The sequence below is a fragment of the Physella acuta genome, unplaced genomic scaffold (assembly GCF_028476545.2).
Source record: "Physella acuta isolate Inbredline_101_S28 unplaced genomic scaffold, ASM2847654v3 ptg000621l, whole genome shotgun sequence".
NCBI classification, from domain to species: domain Eukaryota; kingdom Metazoa; phylum Mollusca; class Gastropoda; family Physidae; genus Physella; species Physella acuta.
In genome coordinates, this window is record NW_026732140.1 from 358,109 (window position 1) to 382,372 (window position 24,264).

The following is a 24,264-nucleotide window of genomic DNA, read 5'->3' on the forward strand; positions in this document are numbered from 1 at the left end:
CTCACCCTCATTTTCCACTCCTCTGTCCCACCCACCCCCCACCCGTGGGTGTGTTAGCGATATGATCCCAGCGTAGAGAATTATATATATATATATATATATATATATATATATATATATATATATATATATATATATATATATATATATATATATATATATATATATATATATATATATATATTCATTTGTAGAACCACCCCTTTAATTATAAAAGTTCAGAACAATTGCTTTATTTTCACAAAAAATAAAAAAAATTCCCTGGCTTAGAGCCAATACTCATACACAGTTTCTTCACTAAACTATTTCAGGCCTTAATTATTTTATAAAAATCTTTGTTTGCTTAGCAATGGAATTGGCTAAATTTGGATATAATTTAATTAAAATAATATTCGCGTAATTTAGTAAAATGTAAGACAATACATGGGGTACGTGCCTAACTGGTCGAGATGATAGTGTAATAGTTACAACGAGCCGACCCGCGGCGTATCACACGCCGCTATTTAGTTTTATTTACTACTTTACAGAAATTCATAATTTGTGAATTCGACAGTACCAATGCTGTCACTGAAAATATTTGCTTTAAAACACTAAAACCCTCCTTTCTCCCCCCCCTCCCCCCTATATATATATATATATATATATATATATATATATATATATATATATATATATATATATATATATATATATATATATATATATAAAGGCCTTTATAATGTGATGTACACATAATAACACAAATGTTTTAGAGTTTATAAGCTAATGTCAAACTTTCCACTATAATAACAGATTTTTATCTCTCCCATGTATTAACCCATTGTTCTTAGTTTTTTTTTCCTTGCTAAGATATTAAATCACTTTTGACAGTTATGTAATTCATACCAAATCACTTAAGAAAATGTAATCACGTGCCGAATAATTAGGAAAATAAGTTTACAATACAGCGAACTCGGCCTGATGTATCAAAACAGTATAGACTTCAAAATTTGTTTAGAATTCATACAATATTTTAAAACCAAAATCATTATTGTCTTAACTATTGTAAAGGATTTCCCTACAATAAAAAAAAATGTGCGTAATCACTCTACAAATGCAGTTAAGTTCACCAAAGTATCAGATATAAATTGAAAGACTGCGTTTATTGGGGGAATATCAATGAATAGCCTACTAAATCACAACTCTCCATTGCCTCAACGATGCCCCTTCCTCAATAAAAGTTGTGCGACGAGGACAATTTGCTGACTATATCATGTCAGCACCACTGGAAGACGATTGAATAAAACAATTTGGATGAATTCGATAAATTAATCATTCTGTCTTGGAACGGGTGAATCCTTAAGGTGACACAACATAACAACAGTTTTAACTTTCTTCCAAAAAATAATAATAAATCACTCTGTTTAATGCCGCCTGATTTGGATCCTAAGCCCCCCCCCCCCCCCTCGTCGCCCTCCTCCCACCCCTCTGCACGCAACTGAATGTTAATTTTGTTATACCAAGACAAGTAGGCCTACATATAGAGTTTCTTCCAGGCAACTCTTCGGGGGGGGGGGGGAAGTCTGGAAGAAACACTGTACATATACGACATCTACAACAAGAAAGTCAGGACTAGAGTTCATCAGGTCACTAACTGTCTACTACAGACATCCCGTCTTCATCGGTCCGCATACAATAGGGTATCTCTTTACGTCGTGGGCTAATTCTCGACCGCCATCTCCAGTCAGCTCAGGTCAAATGCCAGGCGACCGTACCCTACACAAAGGGGAGGTGTGTGACACTGTTTTTGTATCGAATTACGGCCTTTCCCAGTTCAGGTGGGACTCACCAACATCAACCGTGGCCTCAGTTATAACAATCAACAACGTCGGCATTCGACCATTTAGTTTTTCCCAATTGAATTCAGCAACAATTTTTTTTAAAGTTTACAAACTAATTCAGATAACAATGACATTGCTGAAGCGCGGGGCCCCTTCAGGCGCGGGGCCTATGGCGACCGCCCCGTTCGCCACCCCCTAACGCCGGCTCTGTATATATATATATATATATATATATATAGATAGATAGATGCGGGTGGTACTGGTACGAGACACATAATGTCATTGATAATGTTTTTAAAATAATTTTCCCTCATAGCTATTGCATAGTGGGAAATCACAACACTCGCGATTGGTTCTAACTTATTATTGTTAGTTTGACGTTAGTTTTGATAATTTATATATTTATTATTCAAATGAGCTCAGAAAATATTATAATAAAAGGTGTGAATTCTTTTTAGATGTGAATGATAAAGTTGCATTTTGGGACTTGGCGGGACACGGATAGGCGAAATAGAGTCCACCTTTTTCTGTGACCTCAGCAAATGAAGGGATCAGAGGCCTAGCGAGGGCGGGGCAGGGGTTGCGGACCGCATAAATTTAAATTATAGGCCTATGTAGGCCGACACACACACACACACACCACACACAACCTAGTGAATCCACTGGAAGGGATAGTGTGGTCAGAACCATGCTCAGCCGAGATCGGTGTTTTAAAAGACAAAAATATGTTGTCTAATATGTGACGTCTTTTTAAATGTAGGGTCTGGATTTGTGTGACGATGAGTGACGAAAGGGGGGGGGGGGGAGATAAAAATCGTCAAATAAACGTGATGTCATTTATGGGTCTAGTGTTACAATTATGTGTCGGCTTTTTTGTCTATGTAGCTATTTCTTAGCTTTGTCACTAATATCGTCCAGCGTGTGATAAATCACATAGCATTTTGATCAATAACTATTTTATAAAACATATTTCTCAAACAAGTGTAAAATTAAAAAAAAAATATATTCTTATATTTCTCGCGTGACGGGTACCGATGGCTAGTTCATCTATAATCCATTTACTTTATGTGTTGTGTTGTGTTATGTAGTGGTGTGTGTGTGTTTGTGTGTGTAAAGTAGTGTGTATGGTGTGAGTGAGTTCTAGGGGTGGCCGGAAAGAACCGCAACGGAAAAAAGCGCAACGGAAAAAAGCGCAAAACAAAAAGCGCAACGGAAAAAAGCGCACACGGAAAAAAAGCGCAAAGAGAAAAAAGCGCACACAGAAAAAAGCGCAAAGAGAAAAAAGCGCAAACAGAAAAAAGCGCAAAGAGAAAAAAGCGCACACAGAAAAAAGCGCAAAGAGAAAAAAGCGCAAACGGAAAAAAGCGCACACAGAAAAAAGCGCAAACGGAAAAAAGCGCAAACAGAAAAAAAAGCGCAAACAGAAAATTCGCAACCAGAAAAAACACAACGAAAAATGTGCAAAAGAGAAATTTAGCACAAAGACCATATGGACTAGATGACACATTTATACATGACTGTTAGGGCTGCTGTGAGAGTGTCGTGTTTGATCACGTGATCTACTACCATTTAAAGCGTACCACTACCATGTGCATTTCTATCACCATGATACAGGCGATAATCGCTTTACACAATGCCTTTTATTTTCTTGGTCAATAATTATTCAACTACTATTCTCGTATAAATAAACATAAAACTATCGACATTACACGAAGTATCTTTCACATTTTCCCTAGTCCGAACTAATATATATATATATATATATATATATATATATATATATATATATATATATATATATATATATATATATATATATATATATATATATATATATATATATATATATACCGATGGTCTATGGGGGGGGGGGGGGGGTTATGACCCCCCCACCTAACCCCCCCCTGCCTACGCCACTGCAAATAAGTATTCGCATAACTTTAGAGTAGCGTCCCTTTTGTTTACATGTTTTCACTACCCTTCAAACAAAAGTCTATTTTAGTTATATTGAGATTAAAGAATGTAAATAAATAGTACACACAATTCTGTAGAATATGAACGATTGGGAGGGAAATGACATTTAGCGCAGGAAATTTAGAGGATAGGTAAGGTATAATAAATGGTGGAGTTAGGAAAGTTAAGGGGTCCATTATCTAATAGGCAGTCTATGTCTCTTTCGTACTTTCGTGTTGGTTAATTGTCGAACCTGTCCTCACCTCACATCACAACAGTTGGCTGACGCTTACCGTGTAATGTTAAAATAAATAGCATGTAATTGAGTTAGCTCGAAGTGAGTTTTCATACAAGCCCAACGCACTAATTAAGATTGTCGCAAAATGTAACACATTTGTAACATATGTCAATGATGTTATTGAATTTTCATTTTAAAAAAAAAGATGTCTAGTACAGTTACTTACGAACTTCGCCGATACTTTTTTGGTGGGTAGGTGGGTAAGTGGATAGGCGGGTAGGTGAGTAAGTGGGTAGGTGGGTAGGTGGGTAAGTGGTAGGTGGGTAGGTAGGTAGGTAGGTAGGTAGATGGGTAGGTGGGTAGGTGGGTAGATAGGTAAGTGTGTAGGTGGGTAGGTGGGTAGTATGTAGGTAGGTAGGTGCGTCATGATGTGAAAAAAATATTAAATACATAATGGTTATTGTGGTGCGAATGAATGTTGTTGCGAGAGATATGACGAATGCATGTTTGATGACGCGGATGAAAGAGAGTGAAGTTTTGCCATAAGAACGGGTTGTTATGGTATGCAAGCTAGGTAGTTCGGACTAGGGAAAATGTGAAAGATAGTTCGTGTAATGTCGATAGTTTTATGTTTATTTATACGAGAATAGTAGTTGAATAATTATTGACCAAGAAAATAAAAGGCATTGTGTAAAGCGATTATCGCCTGTATCATGGTGATAGAAATGCACATGGTAGTGGTACGCTTTAGATGGTAGTAGATCACGTGATCAAACACGACACTCTCACAGCAGCCCTAACAGTCATGTATAAATGTGTCATCTAGTCCATATGGTCTTTGTGCTAAATTTCCCTTTTGCACATTTTTCGTTGTTTTTTCTGGTTGCGAATTTTCTGTTTGCGCTTTTTTTCCGTTTGCGCTTTTTTCTGTGTGCGCTTTTTTCCGTTTGCGCTTTTTTCCGTTTGCGCTTTTTTCCGTTTGCGCTTTTTTTCCGTGTGCGCTTTTTTCTCTTTGCTCTTTTTCCCGTTTGCGCTTTTTTCTCTTTGCGCTTTTTTCCGTTTGCGCTTTTTTCCTTTTGCGCTTTTTTCTGTGTGCGCTTTTTTCTGTGTGCGCTTTTTTCTCTTTGCGCTTTTTTCTGTGTGCGCTTTTTTCTCTTTGCGCTTTTTTCCGTGTGCGCTTTTTTCTCTTTGCGCTTTTTTCCGTTTGCGCTTTTTTCTCTTTGCGCTTTTTTCTGTGTGCGCTTTTTTCTCTTTGCGCTTTTTTCTGTTTGCGCTTTTTTCTCTTTGCGCTTTTTTCTATGTGCACTTTTTTCTCTTTGCGCTTTTTTCCGTGTGCGCTTTTTTCCGTTGCGCTTTTTGTTTTGCGCTTTTTTCCGTTGCGCTTTTTTCCGTTGCGGTTCTTTCTGGGAACCAGTTCTAGGATGTGAAGGTTTGTGTAAGGCGTGTGGGTTGTTTCGTGTGGGACATTGAAATATGGGTCGTGGGTTATGTGTTTTAAAAATATCGGGTAAGGTGTGGGCTGTGTTGGGTATGGATCGACGTATGGGGCGAGGGTAGTGTTGGGGTTGAAGGAGGGTGGTATATGGTTTGGCTAGGTATTCGCAGTTTTCATGCGGTTTGCGGTAAGGTTTGTTATTTACCCTTTTGTAATTCTTATATGTGTGAAATTAAAATTGTTTTTAAAATAATGAAAAAAAGATATGGCTTTGTATTTTTTTACTCTGTTTTTTTTCATCCAAAAGGTATCTTTTAAAATTTATATTGTAGCGAAGCACTGGTATGCAGATATAAAGAACTCACCATTAGCTTGATCATATTCACCAATAAACCGTTTAGTTAAAAACCGAACACACAATGCTGAAATGAAACATAGTAAACATGAACATTATATCTATATCTATATCTATATCTATATCTATATCTATATCTATATCTATATCTATATCTATATCTATATCTATATCTATATCTATATCTATATCTATGTCTATATCTATATCTATATCTATATCTATATCTATATCTATATCTATATCTATATCTATATCTATATCTATATCTATATCTATATCTATATCTATATCTATATCTATATCTATATCTATATCTATATCTATATCTATATCTATATCTATATCTATATCTATATCTATATCTATATCTATATCTATATCTATATCTATATCTATATCTATATCTATATCTATATCTATATCTATATCTATATCTATATCTATATCTATATCTATATCTATATCTCTATCTCTATCTCTATCTCTATCTCTATCTCTATCTCTATCTATATCTATATCTATATCTATATCTATATCTATATCTATATCTATATCTATATCTATATCTATATCTATATCTATATCTATATCTATATCTATATCTATATCTATATCTATATCTATATCTATATCTATATCTATATCTGCATCTGCATCTAATCTACATCTGCATCTACATCACATCTACATCTACAAATACATATATATATATATATATATATATATATATATATATATATATATATATATATATATATATATATATATATATATATATATATTCATACACAAAATACGAATATAGGTTATTCATTTTTGGCCAGATCGGGTTTTGAAAAAAAAATGTTTTTTTTTTCAATTTAAACAAATTACATCAACATTTCATGTGTGTGAGTGCTTTAGAATGTTTTGAAAATCGAAAATCTGTTTTATTTTATTTCTGGCATAAGACCTCTTAAACCCAAATTGGTTAAAACAATATAAAATATTAAAGCTTTGTATAAGTAATGTTGTTTCGTATTATGTTTATTTTTGTTTATTTTTGTATTTATATTATTAATTTAAAATACATTTCCTTTTTATATAATGTTATTCTTTAGTAAGTACTTTATATATATATATATATATATATATATATATATATATATATATATATATATATATATATAAAACTAGTGTAGTTACAAAAAAAAAATTTGGTTGTCATTGAGGTCAAGGCCAAGACTGAACTGAGTTAGAGTTATTTATAGTCATTATGAAACTGTTGTGACGTAGATGATGGGTTTATAGAATTTGACTTGTAAACTTGAAGACCAATGGACAATCTAATTATAGAAACGATGCAATATTTGGTATCGAAATAGAATGGTTTGACATTCTTGACAACACCGGATGTACATCTGCGTGTGACTGTGTGTGTATATAAGAGCTATACTTTTGGGTATGAGGAGAGCCAGACAGAAGATGTAGAGCGAGACAGATGTATGCAGAAACGTAGAGATCGAAGAAGAAGGTTGAAGGGGGGGGGGGGGGGCTGAAAATCGAAAATTTGAAGGGGAGGGGGTGCAAATCGAAAGTTTGAGGGGGGGGGGGGGTTGCAAATCGAAAATTTGAAAGTTGTCCCCGGGAAGGGTCGCTGCGCCTCTGGGGCGGGGGGGGGGGGGTGACACCATTAAGTGCCGCACCGGGTGACACCCGACCTCGCTACGCCACTGGGTCATATATATATATATATATATATATATATATATATATATATATATATGTGTGTGTGTGTGTATGTCTGTTTGTCTGTATCTGAGTATGTTACTGCTTCCGGTCAAGGGAAATTACTCAAAATTTGAAAGTAGCTAGCAAATTAGATCTTTTACTTATATGTGAAATTTCGTTTATCTATCTGAAACAGTACTCAAGCTATAGGCTTTTGAAAAAAAAAGTAGAATAAGTTCCACTTCCGGTTATTGGAAATCGCTGAAAAGATGATACAGAACTACAAATTCGTTATAATACTTATATATGAAATTTTATCAACCTCGCTGTAGCAGTACTCAAGTTATCGTTTTGACATACACACACACACAGACACACACATACATACATACATACACACAGACATACGGACAAAATTGCAAAACTCAATTTTTCGACTCAGAGACGTGTAAAACGTGGAAATTTTTGGAAGTCTCGATTTCGATTTTTTTGCACGATTACAATACTTCCTCTATAGGTCGGATACGAGTAAGTAAAAATGATCATCTATTCCAGGGATCTCCAAACTTTTCAGACCGAGGGCCGCATTTACTATCAAATATCAGTTAGTGGGTCAGAGTTTCTTCAAGGCATATCTTCGGTGTTATGGAGCCCCCCATATACAAATATATACAAATTTCAAGTGCCTCCCCCCAGAGAAAAAAATTGAAAGAAACACTGTCGGGGGCCGACAACACACTCGAGGTCCAAGTTGGCTATCAGATTATTCTTTACGTATTCTATATCTATGTTTGAGCCCATGTGACCTTATTAAATTCGTCATCTTCACCACAGGGTTCAGTACACTGCTAATGTCCATATATTTAGCAGTTAAAGCTTGCTGATGAATAATAGAGTGCAGGAGCATTGGTTGTAGAATATTTTTCTCATTCGCTTGTCCAACCAAGCCTTTCTTTACGACACTAATTTACTTTTCCACATCAACAGTCAGGTAACTGAGGTTAGTCCAGTACAAGTTATAATCAGCAAATGATTTCTTTAACTCATTGAATATATCCTCACCGGTAACAGTACCATGCATATTATGCAGGGAAGCCAGCTCTTGTGTTATGTTCATATCTTCATCCTCACCTCTAATGAACACAAGCAGTTTAGAGGTGGAACAGATGTCCAGCGACTCATCCATTGCAATTAAAAATAGTGAAACGTACTTGCATTTTTCGCTATTTGAGTCATGATGTTTTCACCAATGTCTGCAACACGGTGGGCAAAGGTATTTGCACCCAAAGCTACATTTTCAAATTGTTTTTAATTTTCTGGGCAAAGCTCCTCAGCCACCTCTAACAGATATTTTTTTTCCGTGGACAAAAAGATCTCCGCGGGCCGGATGAGAGGACCTTGCGGGCCGTAGTTTGGAGACCCCTGATCTATTCGGTACAACATACTAATTTTTTGAGCTCTTAAAATTTCGGCAAGAGTATCGTCTTCCGCCCACCCGCTCCAATCGTCTACTATTTTCCTGATGGATAGCGATTCAAGAATGCGTGATATTTATTTCCAATTAATACAGTGATCCAGGCAAACTGTAATCCAAACAAGGAAAAGTATCTGATCTCTCACGTTAATGTTGAGAGAATCGTAAGAATCTTACAAAGAACTAATCGCATCATTTCTTAACAGAACGCGTTGATACAATTGATCTATATCCTAAGTGTTAATCACCGTTCCGGTGTAAATCCTTCCCAATTATCTTGACGAAAAAGCACTTTCCCAACCTTTTTTTTTCTTATTTTACTGTTACACTATACGTTTTAATACAAATGGATTCTTTTCTAAGCGTTAAAAGAGTTATCTACTCATCAATCCAATACAAATCCTTGCAATTTTTGTTGGCGAAATAGCACCCCCCCCCCACACACACCTCCCCACCATCTTGGACTTAGTTGATAGAGCGGGTTTTAACGTAAAGTAACGTAACTAACTTTATGAAAATATTATTATTATACAATCCTACAATACGCTTTAATAATATCACATTTTTTTTAAAGTGATAAATCTTATCTACTCACAAATCCAATGTAAATCCTTGCTATTTTACTTGGTGAAAAAGCCCCCCCCCCCTCCGATCTAGGAAAAGCTGGAAAGCGGTTTTGCTGGACAATGTTTCTTAAGGGTATATATTTTACACAGAGGCGTATTCAGGTTTTCGTTGAAGGGGGAGCGAAAAGAGCAAAAAAAGGCGCCGAATTTTTAACACGTTCTATATACGTGTAATATATATATATATATATATATATATATATATATATATATATATATATATATATATATATATATATATAGCTGTATGTCATTAATTCGCTATGATGTAAAATAAATTGAAAGTAGCACTCTGAAGAAATAAGAAAAAACACACAATGTTGGCCGACAAAACAAAAATTGTATCAATCTAAACAATATATATATAACCAACTCAGAGTGAACATAGCGTCAGTTTTTAGATGACTGTTCTAAACATATATATATATATATATTACACAAATATATATTACACAAATATATATTACAGAAATAGATTTAAATAAGTAGCAGTGGTATTATGACAATATTTTTTTTACAGAGGGGTCCATGGGGGAGGGGGGGGTTGTAACTGTTTCATATAATTTGTAATCGTAATCACTATCGCCCAAACTGTTTCTGTATTGTAATTTTTTTAAAATTAATCACACGATTCAAACTGTATATATAAAGTAATTATGTGTGAAGTTTTATGTATAACATTTTCTAATTCAATTCTTCGTAACCAAATACATTATACAGTTGCCTTAAACTTAACACCCCTCCTGCCAAGTGGTACTACCGTAGAGGTTTTTTTAAACATTGCAATGCATCGTAATGGTTATTTTTAGAACGGCGAACTGATGCAGCTGTTAATACGTGCTGTAAACGTAGACACTACTAGACTAGTACAATAATGCTTAATTGCTGCATGAAAAGAAATTTTGTGATTTGCATAGATGTGCCGACCAAAAGTATTTTTTAACAAATATCATTGTTTAAAACTGTGAGTTTAAAAAGTTTCCAAAAAGGCGCCACTTTGCTGAAAATTGCCAGAGGGGGAGCGGCTGCTCCCCCTGCTCCCCCCCCCCCCCCCCCCCCTGCGTACGCTACTGATTTTACAGTTACACAATCAAGGTAGAAAACAGTTAAATCGGTATGTAAAGGCTGGTAGCCATTAGATTTCTTAACTTAAGACTGTTTATAATTCAAAACTGCAACATAAAATCAGCTTTAAACTTGTTTTTTCACCCCTTTTGGCGCGCCTCACTATAGGATCGGCGCCCGGGGCGGCCCCCTGCAACCTCCCCCCCCCTCCAAAGTATGCCTCTGCCTCTGCGCCCATGGAGAGCCCTCCTTGTGCATGATAAGCTCGACTCACACCACGTGCCGACGAAGATGAAGTGGCCATATCGATGATGGAAGTACGGAAAAAAAGGAAGAATGGATGGAAGAAAGGACTAACACACTACATGGCGGTTTATATTATACCCGTGCTCCGTTACGATAAAAAAAAATGGCGCAATGCTCTCCCCCTAACCTTCGATGTGGTTGTTGTATCACGTCCCTTGTGTATGTGACGCAACCCAATTCACTGCGCTCGGGTGGCGGTAAAACTGTGATGTGAATATGGATATTCAGGAAAATTAGGCTAATGAAAAAAAAATGAGCTGGTTATAAAAATGGCGCAACGCTACACGAATGCCCGTGTTTAAGCTTACCACTTTTTCCAACGCCAGCCATGCCTAAAATTGCAATTTTTGTTTCACCAAGTGAAGATTTTTTCCTCCGCAGATAAGGTTTTAGAGTTGATCCACTATTTGAGCTTGCACTTTCGGCTGAAGAAACTGGACTGCTCATAATTACCATGTGTATCCTAAACAACAGTAGGTACATTATTATATTAAACATATTTTGCATAATTGTAATATGAATACTGAAAGGTTATCATTAACTAATCATTTTAAACTGATAGTATACAAAACGATATATCTATACTAGTAGCTGCATACCCGTGCTCCGCCACGGTAAATCTTTTTTAAATGTACCAACTTGAGAACAGAACAAAACTAAACACAAACACAACGCAACACAAACACAACACAAACGCAAAAGAAAACACAAACACATATGCAAACACCAACGCAAAAAAACAACACAAACGCAACACAGAAACACAAATACAACGCAAAGCAAACACAAACCCATATCGCTCACAGAATAGCCCATCGCGCAAAATCCAACCCTGCCCGGGCACCGGTATCAGGCGCGTCGCCTGATTCAATTTTGTGAACGCCTATAAAAACCCCAGCTTATCCGCAAACCACAAGATAAAGTAAACATAGGGGACATTTAGGAGTGGCTTCTAAACTGTTATTGATTTAAAATAATAATTAGTAAACAGTACGTTCAATGTATAAAATAAATAAAGGCAATACTTAAAAATCCGTGTTTTAACTACCATATAAGCTAATTATATTATTCCATCAATAATGTTGTATAAACGTCCGCAGAATTTGCATTCACATTTTTTCATTAGCGTGAGTTGAATTTATTATTTAAAATACCTCTCCTGGCATAACTGTTAAATATCTATAATATAAGCGGGCTGTGTCTGTCCTTCCTTCCTTCCTTCCGTCCGTCCGTCATCGCTATAGATTTTGGGACTATAAAAGTAAACTACGCACCATGCTGTGCTTTTCAGTGCACCGCAGTGTCTTATTATAAGTATTAGAGTAGGGTTTTTTTTTATATAGCGGCATAGAGCTATTTTATAATTTCCACTGTTTGTACAATTTTGCATAACGTAAAGAGAATATTAAATACACGCACATTGCTAAAACATATTAAAAGGATCAATGCCAAATATCGTTTTCTTTAATATTCCCAGAAAAAGTGGATACATTTCAATAACATAATAACAGTACGGTAGAAAAATCAAATTAATTTAACTCTTTTTTTCTAATTTTGACAAAGGAGGTAATTTAAAAATACATTAAACTCACGCTAATAAAAAATGTGAATGCAAATATACGTTCGTCATAGAAGGAATCAGTGTTGCAATAATATAATTAGCAAAATGTGAATGCAAATTATTCGGATGTGTAAGAGGAAATTATTGTTTGAAAATAATAATTAGCATGGATTGATAACAGGCAATCTTTTATTTATTTTATTCGCTGAATGTAGGCCCTACTGTTTATTACTTATAATTTTTAATCAACTATTCAGACGCGTCATCACGTTCATTAGGTGCGAATGGTTTTAGTTATGAAACTCTATTGTAAATTTTTAAAATTTAAAGTACTGGAAAAAAATGCGTGAATGGATAAAGTGAAATATTGTAGGTAAAACACGGATATTATAGATACTGCCTATTATTTATACTGTTTTCTAATTATTATTCTATCTTTCGGGTTTTATAGGAGAGGCGTAGCGAGGGGGGGGGGGGGCATATGTCCCCGGGTGCCGACCTTAGGGGGCGCCAAAGTGGGTTGGAAAAAATATGCGAGCGGGGGGGGGGTGTGGTGGAAATCGAAAGTTTTAGTGAGGAGGGGGGGGGGGGAACAGGGGTGCAAATCGAAAGTTTGAGGGGGGTGCAAATCACCGGAAAGGGCGCGATTTGGCGCTACGGTCTAGACTGTGAGCAATATGCCTTTATGATTGCATTTACATTGTGTTTATGTTATGAGTGTTGTGTTTGTTTTTTCGTTTTTTTTTTTTTTTTTTTTTTTTTTTTTTTTTTTTTTTGCGTTCGTTTGTTTTGTGTTTAGTTTTGTTCTGATGGTACATTTAAAAAAGATTTACCGTGGCGGAGCACGGGATGCAGCTAGTCTATAATATAAGCGGGCTGTGTCTGTCCTTCCGGACGTCATCGCTATAGATTTTGGGACTATAAAAGTAAATTACGCACCATGCTGTGCTTTTCAGTGCACCGCAGTGTCTTATTATAAGTAATTGAGTAGGGTTTTTTTATATAACGGCATAGAGCTATTTTATAATTTCCACTGTTTGTACAATTTTGCATAACGTAAAGAGAATATTAAATACACGCACATTGCTAAAACATATTAAAAGGATCAATGTCAAATATCATTTTCGTTTATATTCCCAGAAAAAGTGGATACATTTCAATAACATAATAACAGTACGGTAGAAAAATCAAATTAATTTAACTCTCTTTTCTAATTTTGACAAAGGAGGTAATTTAAAAATACATTAAACTCACGCTAATAAAAAATGTGAATGCAAATATACGTTCGTCATAGATGGAATTAGTGTTGCGATAATATAATTAGCAAAATGTGAATGCAAATTATTCGGATGTGTAAGAGGAAATTATTGTTTGAAAATAATAATTAGCATGGATTGATAAAAGACAATATTTTATTTATTTTATTCACTAAATGTAGGCCCTACTGTTTATTACTAAGACTTATAATTTTTAATCAACTATTCAGCACTATTATAGACGCGTCATCACGTTTATTAGGTGCGCAATGGTTTTAGTTATGAAACGTTATTGTAAATTTTTAAAATTTAAAGTACTGGAAAAAAATGCGTGAATGGATAAAGTGAAATATTGTAGGTAAAACACGGATATTTTAAATACTGCCTATTATTTATACTGTTTACTAATTATTATTCTATCTTTCGGTTTGCGGACAAGTTAGGGGTTTTATAGGAGAGGCGTAGCGAGGGGGGGGCATATGTCCCGGGGTGCCGACCTTAGGGGGTGCCAAAGTTGGTTGGAAAAAATATGCGAGGGGGGGGGGTGGTGGAAATAGAAAGTTTTAGGGGGGGGGGACAGGGGTGCAAATCGAAAGTTTAAGGTTGGTGCAAATCACCGGAAAGGGCGCGATTTGGCGCTACGGGCTAGAATGTGAGCAATATGCCTTTATGATTGCATTCAAATTGTGTTTATGTTATGAGTGTTGTGTTTGTTTTTTCGTTTTTTTTTGTTTTTTCGTTTTGCGTTCGTTTGTGTTGTGTTTAGTTTTGTTCTGTTCCCAAGTTGGTACATTTAAAAAAGATTTACCGTGGCGGAGCACGGGATGCAGCTAGTTTTAATTAATTAGTTTTTCGACCCTACTGCCATTAAAATGTATTCCCTTTTTCTATGAACCTAAACGAAAAATATATTTGACATTGATCCGTTTAATATGTTTTAGCGATGTGCGTGTATTTAATATTTTCTTCACGTTATGCAAAAGTGTAAAAACTGGCAACTGTAAAATAAATTTAGATCGTTATATAAACAAATCCTACTCCATTACTTATAATAAGACAATGCGTTGCAATTTAAAATTACTGCGTGGTTAGATGGTTACTTTTATGGTTCCAAAATCTAAAGCGTTGACGGACCGACACACTACCAGCAGCGTTATATTATAGATTATAGATCTATAGATCTATACATCTATAGATCTATATATCTATAGATCTATACATCTATAGATCTATACATCTATAGATCTATACATCTATAGATCTATAGATCTATAGATCTATAGATCTATAGATCTATAGATCTATAGATCTATAGATCTATAGATCTATAGATCTATAGATACAGCTATACCTATACCTATACCTATACCTATACCTATACCTATACCTATACCTATACCTATACCTATACCTATACCTATACCTATACCTATACCTATACCTATACCTATACCTATACCTATACCTATACCTATACCTATACCTATACCTATACATATATATGAAAATATGCTTGTGAGTTTTTTAGTCCTTTATTACACCTTTCATCCGGTTGCCATAAAACTTTGGGGAATAGATGAAAATGCTACAGGAAAGGTTTTTGCGGGGAAAAAACTTTTAGTTCCTAAGTGTTGTCTTCGAGGCGTCCCGGGATTTCCCGAGAGCACTATGGGGCTTACGTTCGTTTTAAAGGGATATGTTCCTTACAAAATCACCAAATTCCACAATTTTCGTCATGATGTTTTCTTGCACTTCTGGATACTTTGTCCATTTTGGTATTAAGTAAAATAATAGACTTAATGAAAAAAAAAATGTGTTTAAAATACCATATTTATAACCCTATTAATTAAAAAATAATCTTTTTTTTTTCTCACCTTACAAGCTCTCTACGAAACGTTTTATATCCGTCATCATAATGTATTTGGCTTCATTGGAAAGCTGCATTTCTCATGTAGGCCTATTTGATAATCGTATTTTCAATAATCTCGGAAACACACAAAGCTTACAATCGGCTTTACAAATTACACATTTCGTGACCTACTTTTCGTTACTTTTTGCTGTTTTTCTCAGTTCGCACTTTTTAACACTAAAAAGCATACTACTTTTTACTTATCAAACAAAGGCAACCATATTTTCAGTAATAGTTCTGCATGCATAAATAAAACTTTTGTCACGAGGGAATTGTGATGACTTTCATAGAAAAAAATTAATTGTAAATAATATGCAAATTTTGAAACTTTTAAATACTAAATTGGGTATTATATTTCAGACCTTGTAAAATTCTGACCAGTAGGTGACAAAATTCTTAATATATACTGAAATATAAGTTGTTTAAATTTGATTGCTATAATAAATGCTTAAATAAAAAGCCTTAGTGTTTTAAACGTACCGAAAAATTCAAAATGGCGGAGGTTTTTTTTCGGGTTTCCATGACAAACGAAATTGTTTTCAACCCTTATTTTGCTGTTTAATACTTATTTCATGTGCCAAACATGGTAAAATTATTCAAAAGGCTTTAGATTTTAAATTGTTAAAAATAGAAAAAAAACGGAGCATATCCCTTTAAAGAATGCGCTACAATATGAATACGATAGGCTACTATAATCGTTCACTAAATCGAATCAGGAGTTGGCCTATCCGCCGGCGGCTCGGGCGCTAATTGGCGCCCAGTGCTCCCCCGTGACCAATATGGCGCCTTCATTAGTTTTAAAGAGTATCCTGTCATAAGGACAAGATGGCACACTACATTCGATGAAAGCTACCCGCAACGCTCATGAAACCTGCATGGTAGCCGAGGTATGTTATAACGGGACGGATATTCTAGTGTACAAATAAATGTATGTCTGTCTATGTGTTTGTCCATTATGCAATACTACACCGTTTATCCGATCGCCATGAAACTTTGGGGCAGCTGCTGGGAATACTTCCTAATATGTTTCTGCAGAAGAAGAGGTTAATTTTTAGGGGTGGCGCTCTTACAGATTGCGATTTGACACACAGTGTACTTCGGTGAGAGCTATTGCGTCTAATTTTCTTTTTAACTAATTTTCTTTTTAACTGTGAGATATTCCATAATATCGGTTATTTTAATCGTTCACTAACTCGAATCAGGCGCGTCCGCCAACGCCCCAGCTGTCGGCTGATCTGCATGCAAGGCTATTGTATGAGTACTATGGCGCCTGCATTCGTTTCAAAGATCACCCTACAAAAGGGACTTGATGGCATGGAACATTCGATTATACCGAACCTAATGAAACAAGTGGCTCCAGAGGGAGTCCCTCGACAACCCTTATACATGGGCGGTAATTGAGGAGTGTTCTAGCTCGCTATTACACACAAGCCCTTCATAAAGCTCGCCTGGGGCGTCTGGGCGATAGTGTGGGCAAGCCCGCACCCCCACAAGTATGATTCAAGAAAGACAGCGCCTTCTTTGTTTACATTTAAGGAATTCAGTTTTTAAAATAAACCTAGCTCGAATATTCTTATATAAAACAACAGGGGATGGGAACTCCATTTTAAATACTTAAAGTTTCTAAAATAGAATAAAATCTCGTAGAAAAAAGAATTGCACACCAAGTGAACGCCAAATGAAATGTTCATTATAGTGCCCAATATTATTAATACTTTATGAATTTACTTGCGTTTTTTGAGAAATCGGAAATAGCGTAAATAAGTACTTCCGGTCAACGGAAGTTACTCAAAATTTGACAGAAGGATTGGATCTTTTACTTACATGTGAAATTTCATTTATCTATCTGAAATAGTACTCAAAATATAGGCTTTTGAAAAAATTCAAAGTAGAAAAAGTACCACTTCCGGTTATCGAAATTATGTTTTTCCGTATCAGGGAGGTGTAAAACGTCGAGATTTGAAAAAAAATCTCGATTTTTTTTTTTGCACGATTACAAGACTTTCTCTATACTTCGTATATACGAGAAAGTAAAAAAGGTTCACGCGTCTAAAAATACACGATTAATAAGGCATTGGTGAAATCCTCTTATAATATTGCGTCAGCCTTTTCTTTCTTAACGCGCTTCACCCGAACGCTAGACTATCTGTATATATAAATAATAGCGTGCCTGTCCACGAGCGTTGCCGCGGGGCTAGAAGTAAGTTTGACAAAAAAATGTAAGAGCGTTTCATCAATAGACGCGTGACCCTTTTTCTAAAACTGTGTTTTCTTTTAATTGTCGGGGCAGGGGTTTGTTTACCTTATCGCCCAACTCGCGTGGTGTATGAAAGCCTTGAGTGTACGTTAATTCCTCTCAGTAATAGTGAGTTAGAATACACTTTCACTACATTTGAGGCGCCGCGTTCGGCCCCCAGCTCGTGGGTGGGTGGGTGGGCGGGCGGGCTGATAGGCAGACAGACAGACAGGCAGGCAGACAGACAGACAGACAGACAGACAGACAGACAGACAGACAGACAGACAGACAGACAGACAGACAGACAGACAGACAGACAGACAGACAGACAGACAGACAGACAGACAGACAGACAGACAGACAGACAGACAGACAGACAGACAGACAGACAGACAGACAGACAGACAGACAGACAGACAGACAGACGGACTTAAAATTAAAATGCCGGGGTGATGAAAGAGAGAGAGAGTTAGTAGAAATACATCGTCCCCCTTGAAGTTATGCATGAAATAATCTCTGGTTTCCTCCGCCACTCACGCGGTCCTGTGACCAGGAGCACCCTGGCGAATCTGTTCTAAAAAAAAGAGCCCTACGGTGGGCTATGCTGGGCTACTACAATTTATTATTAAACATAACAAGACGACGCCGGGCGCCACTGCAATAGTTCGACTGGTTGCCCTTACGACAGTTTCTTCTTCGCCCTTCCCCCCTACCCGCTGAAGAAACAGTTTTTGCCTCCCCCCCCCCACCCCCCATGGAAACTATCAAGTGCCTCCCCTCTCCCCGGAGAAAAAATCTGGAAGAAACACTGCGCTTTTTTCCGTTGCGCTTTTTTCCGTTGCGGTTCTTTCTGGGAACCCTTTTTAAGATACACACTCGAAACATACATTCATCTACATTTAACTGTTACAAATGGATTAAAATTCATGTCTATATCCCGAGTTCCCATCCCCTATTTTTACTTTCTCGTATTGACGAAGTATAGAGAAAGTCTTGTAATCGTGCACAAAAATCACATTAAATTTGGACAGTTTTCACCGTTTTACTCCTCAGTCCTTCATCACATCCGGGATATAGAAGACTTATTTTAATCGGGCAAAAATTATAAACTCAGATATATAAAAATTTTGGCGTTTTATGCGTAATGGAGTTGGAAAAACTGGATTATCCAATTCTGTTCGTGTGTGTGTCCGTGTGTAAACACGATAACTTGAGTACCGTTACAGCTAGGTTGATGAAATTAATTGCACACCAAGTGAACGCCAAATAAAAAAGCGCATAATAGTGCGCAATATTATTAGTACTTTTAAAAATTTACATTAGTTTTTTGAGAAATCGGAAGTAGCGTAAAGTACTACTTCCAGTCAACGGAAATTACTCAAAATTTAACAGAAGGTAGAGAATTAGATCTTTTACTTACATGTGAAATTTCATTTATCTATCTGAAATAGTACTCAAGTTATAGGGTTTTGAAAAATTCAAAGTAGGAAAAGTACCACTTCCGGTTATCGGAAATCGCTCAAAAGTTTATACGGATCTACGATTTTGATAAAATACTTATATGTGAAATTTCATCAACCTAGCTGTAACGGTACTCAAGGTATCGTGTTTACACACGGACAGACAGACAGACACAGACAGACACACAGACATACGGACAAGATTGCAAAATTATGTTTTTCCGTATCAGTGAGGTGTAAAACGTCGAGATTTGTAAAAATCTCGATATTTTTTTTTTGCACGATTACAAGACTTTCTCTATACTTCGTATATACGAGAAAGTAAAAATATTCGAGAAAGTTTAGGGAAGATCACTCCCGGTTTATTTTATAAAAGAATATTCGAGAAAGTTTAGGGGAGATCGCTCCCGATTTTTTAAAATTGCAGCAAAGCGTAACATGTACGTTATTTTAAAATAAAAATTTATCAATACCAACATATAATCTTGACCAGCCCAGATAACATTATATTCATATTTAAAAAAAAACACAATGGTGGAAGGGATTGGCTAAAGAGTGACATCATTATAGGTGAGTGAGCTGGACTTTTTGTAATAAAGTGTGACAACAGGTTGGGGGGGGGGGGGGGTCGTACAAAAATACGGGACATCATTTATTGACAAACCCTCAAAAGTCTGTTTTCCCCGTAATTTTTTATTTCTATTATTAACTAAATGTACGCAATTTTTACTTTCTCGTATATACGAAGTATAGAGAAAGTATTGTAATCGTGCACAAAAATCACTTGAAATTTTAACAATTTTCACCGTATTACACCTCAGTCCTTCATCACATCGGGCAAAAATTATCAATCCAGATTTATCAAAATTAAGAGGTTTTATGCGTAATCCAGTCTGAAAAACTGGGCTTTGCAATTCTGTCCGTATGTCTGTGTGTCTTTCTGTCCGTGTGTAAACACGATAACTCGAGTACCGTTACAGCTAGGTTGATGAAATTTTATATATAAGTACTTTATCAAAATCTTAGATCCGTATCAACTTTTGAGCGATTTTCGATAACCGGAAGTGGTACTTTTCCTACTTTGAATTTTTCAAAAGCCTATAACTTGAGTACTATTTCAGATAGATAAATGAAATTTCACATGTAAGTAAAAGATCTAATTCTCTACCCACTGTTAAATTTTGAGTAATTTCCGTTGACCGGAAGTAGTAATTTACGCTACTTCCGATTTCTCAAAAAACTAATGTAAATTTTTAAAGTACTAATAATATTGCGCACTATTATGCACTTTTTGATTTGGCGTTCACTTGGTGTGCAATAAATTTGTCTACGAGATTTTATTCTATTTTTAAAACTTTAAGTATTAAAAATGGATTAAAAATCATGTCTATAGCCCGAGTTTCCATCCCCTGTTATTTTATATAAGAATATTCGAGAAAGTTTAGGGGAGATCACTCCCGATTTATTAAGAGACATTTTCAAACCACGAATCTTACAACTAGTAAATCCACCAATATAACAACTAGTCAATCCACCAATATAACAATTAGTCAATCCACCAATATAACAATTAGGTAATCCACCAATATAACAACTAGGTAATCCATCAATATAACAACTAGTAAATCCACCAATATAACAACTAGTCAATCCACCAATATAACAACTAGTCAATCCGCCAATATAACAATTTCTAATCTCCAAACTAACAACAGAACGTTGTGTAGTGTCAAAAAAATGAGCAAGTTTTGGTTTTGAAAAGGTTGGTGCAACTATTACTATTTGTCTTCTTGATGTTTATTGTCGCCTTTGAGTAGATTAAGATTACGCTCATCAGAGAAAAGCTCTAAAATGGGGGCACGGTGGCACACAACATTAGATAATTTAACCGTTATTTTAACCGAACTAGGGCCGTACCCATCGACTCTGCGGTGCTGTAAGCGGTGGCGCCCGAGAGAGTACCGCGACGACCCAAACATCTGGTCGGTAACGAGGTGTGTTTCTACTTCTCTATTATGAAGGGTCATGTTACTTATGGTTTTAATTATACAGTGGCCTGTGAAGTCTAGGCGGTAATATGAACGAACACTCGCCACAATAACTATGAAATAAAAATTGTAGAGTTAATATAGAGGCTGCTTTGTTTACATTTAAGTTACTGAGATTAAGAAAAGAAGATCACGCGTCTAAAATAAACATGATCGGTAAAGTATTGATGCAATTCTCTTAAAATGTTGCCTCAGCCTTTCTTCTGAGATCGCAGCAACGCGCGCAGCGGGTACGTTAGTTACAATTTTTTTAGCGCAATTTCCACACTGGCAATTGCGTTTAATAATGCGTCATTTCTGGATGGATGGATGGATGGATGGATGGATGGATGGATGGATGGATGGATGGGTGGATGGATGGGTGGGTGGGTGGGTGGGTGGGATTGGATGGATGGATGGATGGATGGATGGATGGATGGATGGATGGATGGATGGATGGATGGATGGATGGATGGATGGATGGATGGATGGATGGATGGATGGATGGATGGATGGATGGATGGATGGATGGATGGATGGATGGATGGATGGATGGATGGATGGATGGATGGATGGATGGATGGATGGATGGATGGATGGATGGATGGATGGATGGATGGATGGATGGATGGATGGATGGATGGATGGATGGATGGATGGATGGATGGATGGATGGATGGATGGATGGATGGATGGATGGATGGATGGATGGATGGATGGATGGATGGATGGATGGATGGATGGATGGATGGATGGATGGATGGATGGATGGATGGATGGATGGATGGATGGATGGATGGATGGATGGATGGATGGATGGATGGATGGATGGATGGATGGATGGATGGATGGATGGATGGATGGATGGATGGATGGATGGATGGATGGATGGATGGATGGATGGATGGATGGATGGATGGATGGATGGATGGATGGATGGATGGATGGATGGATGGATGGATGGATGGATGGATGGATGGATGGATGGATGGATGGATGGATGTGTGTCCGCAGCTTTAAGTTGTATCTCCTCCTCAACGAAGCAATATCGAGGACTAGTTCCAAAAGCAAATATGCTAAGCAAGTTTCGAGGATGATTGTGGGCCAAAATAATTCCCGGAATTCCTTCCTGGATTTCCCGGAAAAGCCAAAAAACCTCGAAAAAATGCAGTTTTTGGCCAATATCTCGGCAACCAGACCATTTAGCGACTTGAAACATTTACCAATCGATTCCTGCCATAATTTAGAACAATATATCCGAAGAAAGTTTTCAAAAATATCCTTTCGTTCGGTCACAAAAAATTAATCAAGAAATATTTACTACTTTTTTAAACTGAGCATCGTGTAGGCCTACTCGTTGATATAGGTTAATGTAGTTGTCTTTTTTAAAAAAAAACTAAGCATCGTGTAGGCCTACTCATTAAAATAAAACTATTTCCGTTGCTGAATATATGATTTATCTCGATTTAAAATTGTTATGGATAACATATGGAAATTGCGCTTAAATTGTCACTAGACTTTTTATTAATTTGTTTTAATTGAAAGAGAGAATGTTTGCTTATTCACGCAACCGTACTGAATAAAATAATTTTAATTGAAATAAGAATTTAAAAAGAATTAGTTACAAAACATCACTCCCAACTAACACCTACCCTTTATACTGTACAATTACCCTCTCCATTGGGCACATGAAATGGAGTTCACCTGTTTCTGTGACCTCGATATATGAAGAGATATTGTGGACAGCACAGTGCTCAGCCGCATTTTCCCCTAATTTGAGTCATGTATCTATCAGAACTGGGTGAACTCAAGGACTTAGTCAATTCTTTTTAATTTTGAGTTTGTGAAGAGACTTCATATCCTTTTGCGTCCTCAGTTTAGTAAATCCCAGATTTAAATAAACCCAATAGACCTTTTGCTTCATCACATAAATAATCCACATCGTCCTTACTCGCGAGTGGCTGCTAATGCAGTTAGTGAAATTTGCACAATCATTAAATAAATCTTCTACGGATTGTTGAATCAACCTTTAATCTTAAAATAACTTTGAAATTGCCCCAAATTAAAAATTAGACCTACCAAAATGTAAACATCGCGGGATAGATTTATTCATAAGTATATTAAAGCATTTGAAACAAATCACTAATAACACAGCATATTTGAACCATAATCTTCTGCTAAATTGTTATGAAGAAGAAGATTGCAATAAAAAGGATGTCCTTCCTATCCTACCTGAAAGATAATCACATCGATATCATACAGAAAAATAGCCAAAGAAACAAGTATGAAACAGCACCAATAAACTGACGGACGAAACAGGCTTTGTTGTGTTGTTTCGATACCCAGACACCTTAAGTAACGCTGAGTACGTTACACGTGAGCTGTGTTACTGCGCCTCGTGCACTTACACATCACCTGTAGGCCGTTTTTTTTTCTTTTTCGTTCTTTTCATGTATTCTACAAGGATTCTTTCTAGAGTCATTCAAGCAGTCTAACGATCTGTTAAATGTATGTTACCTTACTGTAGAGTCTAGTCAGATTGCATAGCTGTTGGCAGTTGTTTTTGTCTGTAATCACTTGTTACATGGACATAAATTGGTGTTATATTACAAAAGCTTTGTTTTATTATGCGACGAATGATGAATGAGACTGACTCTGATATATCTAATGTTTTGAAGCATCGTAGCCTTAATTACTTTATGAATTAAACATCTGTGCCAACCTGTAATTTCGCACTTAAATATCTGCAAGCTTATTAGTTAATGTAGTTATATTCGTGCATTAGGGGGTGGGGAGTTTGTGTCAAAGCCTAAGACGATTGAGATCTAGT

The 24,264-nt window shown here is 36.2% G+C and overlaps 1 protein-coding gene across 5 annotated transcripts in view; it reads right to left on the reverse strand.

The window, feature by feature from the left end:
- Nucleotides 1-23,837, reverse strand: part of LOC131948024 (ras-related and estrogen-regulated growth inhibitor) — a 33,815-nt gene extending 9,978 nt beyond the window's left edge. The window contains exons 1-4 of one of the 5 annotated variants that reach the window (XM_059309481.1): nucleotides 23,667-23,835; nucleotides 15,677-15,759; nucleotides 11,294-11,448; nucleotides 5,812-5,868 (exon numbers count right to left, since the gene is read on the reverse strand). In XM_059309481.1, the coding sequence (XP_059165464.1) occupies nucleotides 5,812-5,868; nucleotides 11,294-11,441 (205 nt within the window). In that variant the 5' untranslated portion in view covers nucleotides 11,442-11,448; nucleotides 15,677-15,759; nucleotides 23,667-23,835. Of the gene's footprint in view, nucleotides 1-5,811; nucleotides 5,869-11,293; nucleotides 11,449-15,676; nucleotides 15,889-23,086; nucleotides 23,396-23,666 lie in introns of those variants that run through there. The other 4 variants (XM_059309480.1, XM_059309482.1, XM_059309478.1 and 1 more) reach the window with 4 other exon arrangements.
- Nucleotides 23,838-24,264: the final 427 nt, after the last annotated feature.